At 34.6% G+C, this 8,680-nt stretch overlaps 1 protein-coding gene across 6 annotated transcripts; it reads left to right on the forward strand.

Annotated features, from left to right (window-relative positions):
• Positions 1 to 1,058: 1,058 nt before the first annotated feature.
• On the forward strand, positions 1,059 to 8,094 carry LOC121239919 (tRNA dimethylallyltransferase 2). Of its 6 annotated transcripts, none has more exons than XM_041137304.1 (10): positions 1,061 to 1,408; positions 1,515 to 1,594; positions 3,736 to 3,804; positions 4,015 to 4,087; positions 4,165 to 4,283; positions 5,890 to 5,964; positions 6,132 to 6,527; positions 7,441 to 7,516; positions 7,611 to 7,774; positions 7,913 to 8,094. In XM_041137304.1, the coding sequence occupies exons 1-10, from the start codon at positions 1,168 to 1,170 to the stop codon at positions 8,015 to 8,017; spliced, it is 1,398 nt and encodes a 465-aa protein (XP_040993238.1). In that variant the 5' UTR covers positions 1,061 to 1,167; the 3' UTR covers positions 8,018 to 8,094. The 6 variants fall into 6 exon arrangements, with proteins under 6 accessions (XP_040993241.1, XP_040993242.1, XP_040993238.1 ...); XM_041137305.1 differs by having other exon boundaries at positions 4,168 to 4,283; XM_041137303.1 differs by having other exon boundaries at positions 1,064 to 1,408; positions 4,162 to 4,283.
• Positions 8,095 to 8,680: the final 586 nt, after the last annotated feature.

Genomic DNA, 8,680 nt, shown 5'->3' on the forward strand with positions numbered 1-8,680 from the left:
GCACACCAGCCTGTGATTTGTCATTTTTATCTTTATATTTAAACACACATGTTTATACATGTGTGCTTAAATAGAAGGATAAAAATAACAAATCACATATTGGTGTGTGGTGTAAAGGATGATAAGTAGAATTTTTTTCGCATACAGAACATCCCAAACTAGCTTAGAGCACTAAGAATGGTGTAGCCAAATGCAAATGCAAACTAGTATTTAGTTAGCAATCCTATTAAATGTACTGCAGTGGATTAGCCAAATGCAAATTTTTTCCTTACTAGCTTATAGTGTTTCTACATATTTGGAGATGCACTATTTACCCTCTATTGTTTATTTTATTACTTTTCTCTCTTTCCTTCCACACGCTCTCTCTCGACACTTGACAAACTTTATACTCTCTCTCTCTCTCTCTCTATACAGAAGCCCTTCTCTCTGGACAAAAACCCCAATGGTTCTCTCTCTCGACTACTCTCGACGAAATCCCATAGGCTCTCACTCGATCTCGCAACGGAATCGGTAAGATTTATTAAAATTTTATGTTATAAATTATAATATAACATTATTTCATTTACAATCCTATACACATGTTATCATTATGTATTAGATTTCTTCATATAGATCTTGTTGTAGATCTTATTTAGTGGGTTTTAATTGCAAAATATGAAAAAGAAAAATTAGAAAAAAATTCTTATTATAAAAAAATAATATTTTATTATTATTTTGGCTAGGAATCTACTTTAAATGACAAAGATAAAAGATAAAACATGTGATTTAATCAAATTTTATCTTTATCTTTACCTTTACCAACACCATTACTAATGCTCTTATAGATCTCAACTTCGTATTCAAACCCCATTATGCATAATCATTCCATGCTTTTGTATCATTGGTCCAAGAAAAAAAAAAATAAAAAAAAAAAAAAAAGAAAAAGAAAAGAAGGTTGATAAAATCCCGCATCATATTCATCGGCCTATTTAGTTTGGGCTATTGGGTGAGAGGGGTGAGAGGGTTGCAACATACAGCTAATTCCAATTCTCAATTTCTGGACTAGAAAATGGTGTCCGAAAAATATACGCGAGTCCCATACTATATGACTCCTTCAAACATCATAGGCCCAACAAATATAAACCTTGTCGTGGAACGGAGGGTAGAGAGAGAGAGAGAGAGAGAGAGATGGACAGTGCCGGGGATGTGCAGGGGCCTCTGAGCCTTAACCCTAGCAACGGAAGATGGGAAGACGAGAAAGAGAAGCCAAAGGTAGTGGTGATAATGGGTCCGACTGGGTCAGGGAAGTCCAGACTTGCCATTGATTTGGGGTCCCGCTTCCCCATGGAGATCATCAACGCTGATTCCATGCAGGTCTACCGAGGCCTGGATGTTCTCACCAACAAGGTTTCCCTCAATGAACGGAAGGGTCTCTACTCTTTCTCTATCTCTCACTACTTTTACATGTTTTTCAGTGTGTGCGTGTTTTTGAGAGAGAGATGGGTGAAATTTTCGTTTGCGTTACTTTGGTATAGGAGTGCCACATCATCTTTTGGGAACTATAAGCCCAAACTTGGAATTCACAGCCAAGGATTTCCGGGATTCTGCTATTCCTGTAAGTTAGTTATGCTCAATATACTCCATCTATGTTTGCTCGTCTGTCTGTGCATCTTTGACTTTACATTCGGAACCTTTTACTCACAAAAATGAAAATGGTGTGAAATTTGTTTTATGAAGCAGTTGTTACAATGAAGATTTTGATGAATATCTTGTTATGATGGCTTTTATAAGTCAGCACTCTGTGTTGTGTCTAGGCACTAATCTTTGCAGTTACTGAAGTTTCTTGAATTTCTTTCCTGTATAATCAGTTTGGTTTGATAGTTCATGCAAAAAGTTACAAAGTCTTTATTGACATTTCATTAATCATCGTAGCATATCAAGATGTACATTGTTAACGCCTTATGGGACATGCTACAATATGAGATTTTCTTGAAGAACTTATCATACATAAGCCCATAAACCCCTAGGGGTTGGCTCAAGTGGTAAAGGCCTTGGGGCTTGGAGGTATGCTACCTCTAGGTCTAAGGTTCAAATCCCATTGGGTGCAAACAATCACTAGGGGCCATTGGACATAGGGATTTCCCCTTGAATTACTTGAGGTGCACTTGTGGAAAACTCCTTGCCGAGGGCCTGTGCACCCCCGGGATTAGTCGGAACGCTGTTCTCACCTCTCGGACACCCGGCACCAATAATATATATATATATATATATATATATAAATCAACTAAAGTTTTACGGGTTTTATTTTTTCTGCAGAATTTTGAGAATTTTCAGATCGTGATTAATTAGTCCTAAGAATATCTTGAGCTTGTTTGATTACTGTTGTGCAATCCATGATATGGTTATATATATCACAACTACATAATTGAAGGAACCGATTGCATCATTCAATATCATCAACCACTTGTGGTTAAGTTTATGTGTTCCATCTGAGCAGATCAGCCTAATTGCTAGATCTAGAGACATAATGGGGGATTTATTTATTGCCTTTTCATCTGGACTTGGCCTATTGTTTCCATCTTATTTTTTAATTTTGACAGCCTAGGGGCATGTAGTGCTGCAAAATCCTGTTTCTGTTTATGTTTTCTGTTTTTGTGCCATTCCATGTGTGTTGATTTTATGTTTGATTTTCTCAAGCTCTGTTCTATCCATGTTTATTGGCTTTATTGTTGTCATGGTGACTTGGATCTCTACAGTATTAGATGTGACTAGGGGTGAGCACCGACATAGGCGGAGTCAGATTCCCCTAAATCCGACTCCGACTCCAACTTGTGTAGGCTCCGATCCGACTCTGACTTGTTGGAGCAGAGTCGGATTTGGGCTTTTTTTTTTTTGTTTCATATTTAGTCCATTTTTAAAAATGAATTTTTTGTGGGTTTTCAAATTTTAGTTTTTCCAAAAATTAAAAACTAAAACTAAATCATTCACTGCTGATTTATTTCTATACTAATGTCTAACTTATTTTTATACTAGACTTATACTATAGTGTCTAATTATATGTTATCATACTATAGTATTACATATTATTTCTAGTGTCTAATTACATGTTATTATACTGTAGTATTATGTTATTAACTTATTATATTAGACTTATTTCTAACATATATGCTAGATTTTCTAGTGTCTAATTACATGTTATTATACTTTAATAAATTAATATTATGTGTTATTAACTTATTATACTAGACTTATTTCAATATTAGCGTCTAACTTATTTCTATACTTGATTATGTATAGTAGTAATACTATGATATTTACATATATACAGTAAATTATTGTTAGTTTATTTATATTATAGTGTAAGTATATTATGTTATAATAATTAGCTCATACTAGTATATTAATGAATTTAACCATATAAGTTCTAGTTATATAGCTATATAAATTTACTAGTATATATGATAAATATATAAATAAATACATATTTTTATAACATATGTACAATATTGGAGTCGGATTCGAAGTCGGAGTCAGAGTCGGTCCAGCAACACCTCTGACTGAAAGATTAAAAAAATCTGACTCCGACTCCGTTTTGTCGGAGTTGGAGCGGAATTGTATTTGGAGGCAAATTTTCGGATTTTTGCTTAATCCTAGATGTGACAAATATACATATGGATGTGATGATTTAAATAATGTTTTAACAATACATATTAAATTTTTGTAACTAAGGCTTGGCTCTGCATTTTGGAATTTCAGCTCATTGATGATGTATTGTCTCGCAATTACATCCCAGTCATAGTTGGGGGTACTAATTACTATATCCAGGTAAGTGATTATTGCATTCTGTTTTTTCACAGTAAAGGAGAATCGATTAATGTTAACTTTTATAATCTTCATTGAGTGAATCCTCGTTGACCAATGTGAACATGTATTACAATACTTCTCTTCCAATTTATTTTCTACAACCTTACAGAGAATGATTTTACTTCTATAACATTCTTTTTTTTTTTTTTTTGGCCTATGTGTTCTGTTAAGGCTCTGGTAAGTCCATTCCTCTTAGATGATTCATCAGAATACATGGATGATAGCTGCACACATGGTCCTTCTGGTAAATACCTTTCCTATTGATTTTGATTTCTATATTTGCTTTAAATGCACCTCACATCCATTATAATTTCACAGGAGAAGATCAGCTAGATCATGACCTGGATTTTGGTAGAGACAGTTCGAAGTATGGCTATGACCATCTTAAGGACATTGATCCAGTTTCAGCAAACAGAATCCATCCAAACAACCATAGAAAGGTAAGGGTGCCAACATTATATTTATTCTTTCCTCCTTGAAATACATAAGCAAGGGTCCATTTATGATAGATTTCTGTTGTTTGCGTTGTAAATTGATTGTTGGGAGTATAACCAATACTGTTTCTATTTCCACCGACATCTCTCTGCCTTCATCTCAACAGAATAATTTTCTATACTGAAGAACATAGATAACTGGAAAAGTAACAACCTAGTCCCTATTAGTTGGCCAATAGTTACTAACTCAAAAGTTGTTGCTGTTGGCAGTAAAGTAGGCAGTTGGCTGGTTTGAGTTTGCCTATTCTGAAATAAAACATGTTTAATGCTAGGGTAGTTCCTAGGGGCTTGGGAGTTATGGCTTGATCAACTTGTTTAAGTTCACCTCAATTTGGAGTTTGCTTGGGATTTGCATATTGCCTTTTGTAGATTATATATTTTGCATGTTGATAGATATATATATATATATATATATATACACACATCTATATGCAGGATTAGATGTATGAAAGTATGCATGCGATTTTTAATTATAATGATGTTCATTACAATGTGGCTATTCCATTATTATTACTGATTTATAGATGTAGATAAGAACTACTTTACTAGTGCTGATTTATTAATTTTGCCATGGAATTGCTATTATTTTTTATTTAATTTTTGTTCTTTTAGTCATTAAAGGGGTTTTCTCTTGCATACAACCCCTTTTTGAAGTATCGTGTGCATCCTATGTACTAGGGTTGCATGGAACTCCCCAATGGAAGGCCCAAGCCACATGGCCTATTCTCCAAAAGGACTAGTCAATGATACATTTGGCGTCCTATTGGAACTTTATAAAGAGCAATAACTTCTCATTCCCAAGCAATGTGGGATCTCATACACCACGTACCCTTATCCTTATCATATGGGGTATCACAATCTCCCTCTTTTAAATTTCCGACGTCCTTGTTGGGCCAATCTATTGTAGGTGGCATGGCTCAACTCCCACAATACTGGTTGGGATATGCTCTGATACTATTTGTTACGCTCCAATGGAAGGCCCAAACCACATGACTTATGCTTCAAAATGACTAGTCAATGATTCTATTGGAGTCTCATTGGAACCTTATAAAGAGCAAAAACTTTTCCTTCCCGAGCAATATGGGATCTCATACATCACCTACTCTTATGCTTATCATATGGGGTATCACATTGCACCCATCTGCAATCGTTTTTTCTTTTATTTAATGAATTGAATTTATCATAAAAGTATATGCTATGGGGTCAATTGTTTTGTTATTTCAATATTCTGCCCTTGTAAGTCTGTAGAGGTATTTGTAGTTGTATAAAGCTTTCATTTTTAGATCAGTTACATGTTGGAGGATAGAAGTTTCAAAACTTTCCATTATGTTGGTATTATAATCATGTGTTGCTTTTGCAGTGGGAAATAAATTCTTATTAGCAATCTAGTTTCTAATGCTAACTATTTATGGAAAAAATTGAAAAAAAAGGTGTTATCCTCAAGAGTGTAATGTGACTGGAAATATTGTTAGTCTTGTTTACATTAATGCCATGTCTGTCTAAGAACATTCTTTCGATGCTTTTTTTTTTTTTTTTTTTTTTTATTGTGCAGATTAGTCAGTACCTCAATTTGTATGCTCGCTCTGGTATTCCCCCTAGCAAACTTCTCCAGGAAAAGACTGCTGAGGTTCAGTATCATTAGTGATTTATATTTATTTGGTCATAATTATCTCATTATGATATTGAATTTTTTTTATTACTGTCAAAAGACCATATAATATTAATGAAAATCTATGTACTTTTTGGAATTTCACTCTTTTGAATTATTTTTAAATCTTACACGTGGCAGGGCAGAACTGGGGTCGAGTTGATAATTCTAGATACAATTGCTGTTTTATTTGTGTGGATGCTTCTCTTCCTGTACTGGACCGATATGTGGAGCAAAGAGTGGATTGCATGATAGAAGCTGGATTGCTTAATGAAGTCTTTGACATTTACAGTCCAAATGCCAATTATACTCGAGGCTTGCGACAAGCCATAGGTGTTCGGGAGTTTGAGAATTTTCTGGGAGTTTATGAAGAAAGTAGTTCAATTGACTTCTCTTTAAATTCAATGATCAAGGGTGACAAGACATCGTTACAGAATCTTAGTGCTGTCTTGGATTCCTTTGACAATAACCAGCCCAAAATGCTGATGAAAGAAGCCATTGAGAAAATGAAATTAAACACCCGAAGACTTGTTCGTCGTCAAGTTAGTGTACTTTATCCCCGTTTCATGAATTTCTTTGACATGCATTCCTACAAAATTATTATTTTTGCCAATACTTCAATTATCTGTCCAGAAATATGCTCACTACCTTTCCAGTTAGCATTGAATCTTCGGAAGCATGACTCTTTCGTTTGAGAATGTGTCATATTGTAATCTTGTGTTGCATATAGATCTCAAGGTACTCACATTTGCAGTGATTAGTCGTTGGTGATTCATTAAACTTTCTAATTGTTCCTAAATGGTAAATACTGAAAGAGCAATGCTTGCCCCACCATTTGAATTTGTCAATGATGGAATTTCCTCCAGTTGTATTTATTCCTTCAGCTTTTCCCGAGTTCTTTCTCTTAAGAGTTTACTTCAGTTGTATAATTAACTAGGGGGAAGTACACTTTGCACCTCCAAACTATCATCACTTTTGCAATATACACCCCAAACTATCAAAACTAACAAATTATATCCTAGACTACCAAACTTTGGTAATTTCCACGCTTAGGTTAGATTTGATTTTTTGTACCAAATGTTCTATTTTTCATTGATCTTAACAGTCTGATTACAACCAAGGGTGCAAACTGCCAAAATTTTGTACGTGCATTGTGAAAAACAGTTGTTTTTCTTCTTTTCTTCAAATTTCCATCGGTTAAAGATTTAGCCATCTGTGTTACACGTTTTATTTTTCATCAATCTTAATGATCACATTTTAGCTGGGAAAATTATTAGAGCTGCTCTAGGACATGCAAGCCCATGCAGACCCTTTGAAAAAATCTATCTTTTTATGGTGGTTCCTACTTTTTTCAAAGGCATTGCAGGCTTGTATGCCTTGGGCCTATATCTAACTATACTCTTATGGCCATAGATCAATTGAAAGCTTTAGTAATACAATGTTGTTTTCATACAGAAAAGAAGGTTAAGTCAGCTGCAAGCATTGTTTGGATGGAGCATAAATTATGTTGATGCGACAGAAACCATATCATGTATGCCTTCTGTACTCTTTTATGTTTGTATTCTGACAAACAGCATTAGAAACATAGTTTCCAGCCATATTGAGTCGAATATTCTCTTGTATAGGCAATTCAGAAGATTTATGGGCCTCAGAAGTGGTCGAACCTGCTGCAAAAATTGTTAGATCATTCCTTAATGAGAATGCCATCTCAATGCATGATTCGGAGGCTCTGAATTCCATGGGACAGAAGTTAATCCAGAGGGACTTGTGGACTCAATATACATGCAAGGTCAGCAATTGCAGAGTCTAGGATTTTACTCTTCTCTGGGTTTTGGTACTGAGTTGGTACTAGTGTTCAAATCTGCTAGCTCTTTGGACAACGTTCCTGGCTTTAACATGACTATATTTATAACTTCCCTATTGGTAGGCTTGTGGAGATAGGGTACTTAGAGGAGCTCACGAGTGGGAACAACACAAACAGGGCCGCGGGCATCGAAAACGCGTTTCAAGGCTCAGGAAGTCTCAAGCATGACTAGCAACATCCAGACTCTTGCTAGACGCCTTGAATGAACCAGTATTAACCATAGGTGCTGTGAGATTTGAGGGAGTTTCTGTGAAAGCACCAAGAATGCGTGTTGTTACCCCTACCCGCTATTTTTTTTTTTTTTTTTTTTCTTGTTTTCTTTGTTTTCACATATGGAAGGATGAGAGCAAAGTTCCTTGTGTGAGGTGCTGAGTTGCATGAGTAATAATATATTTTCTTTGCTCTTTTAATAATATCCGTACGACTATCACACTTGGGTAAAAAAGATAGATATTTCTCACAATATTTCCTTTTCGAAAAGATAATATAGGTACTATTGACAAAAACTTTATAAAGCATGATATATAAAAGCTAGAATATTTTGAAAGTATCACATTTTAATATGGAGGAATAATCATAATAAAAACATTGGGTTAAAAAATAAGAATATTGGAAAAAAAAAATAAGAATACGAAAGAAATTTAAATAATATAGATAAAGGATAAGAAAGTTCATGTGCAACGGAAATTAATTAAAAAATCAAACACACACACACACACACACACACACACACACACATATATATATATACAATCATGGATATTACTAATTTTAATAATTCAATTCACCAAGCAATTTAGTTAGTACGGATATCAAAATCTAAAAAACCAA

The sequence above is a fragment of the Juglans microcarpa x Juglans regia genome, chromosome 7D (assembly GCF_004785595.1).
Source record: "Juglans microcarpa x Juglans regia isolate MS1-56 chromosome 7D, Jm3101_v1.0, whole genome shotgun sequence".
Lineage (NCBI taxonomy): Eukaryota > Viridiplantae > Streptophyta > Magnoliopsida > Fagales > Juglandaceae > Juglans > Juglans microcarpa x Juglans regia.

Coding starts and splice junctions, on each gene's coding strand:
- LOC121239919 (XM_041137303.1), top strand. CDS start 1,168: ATGGACAGTGCCGGGGATGTGCAGGGGCCTCTGAGCCTTAACCCTAGC. Junction 5,965..6,131: donor TCCAGGAAAAGACTGCTGAG/GTTCAGTATCAT, acceptor GTGGCAGGGCAG/AACTGGGGTCGAGTTGATAA. Junction 7,775..7,912: donor GGACTCAATATACATGCAAG/GTCAGCAATTGC, acceptor CCCTATTGGTAG/GCTTGTGGAGATAGGGTACT.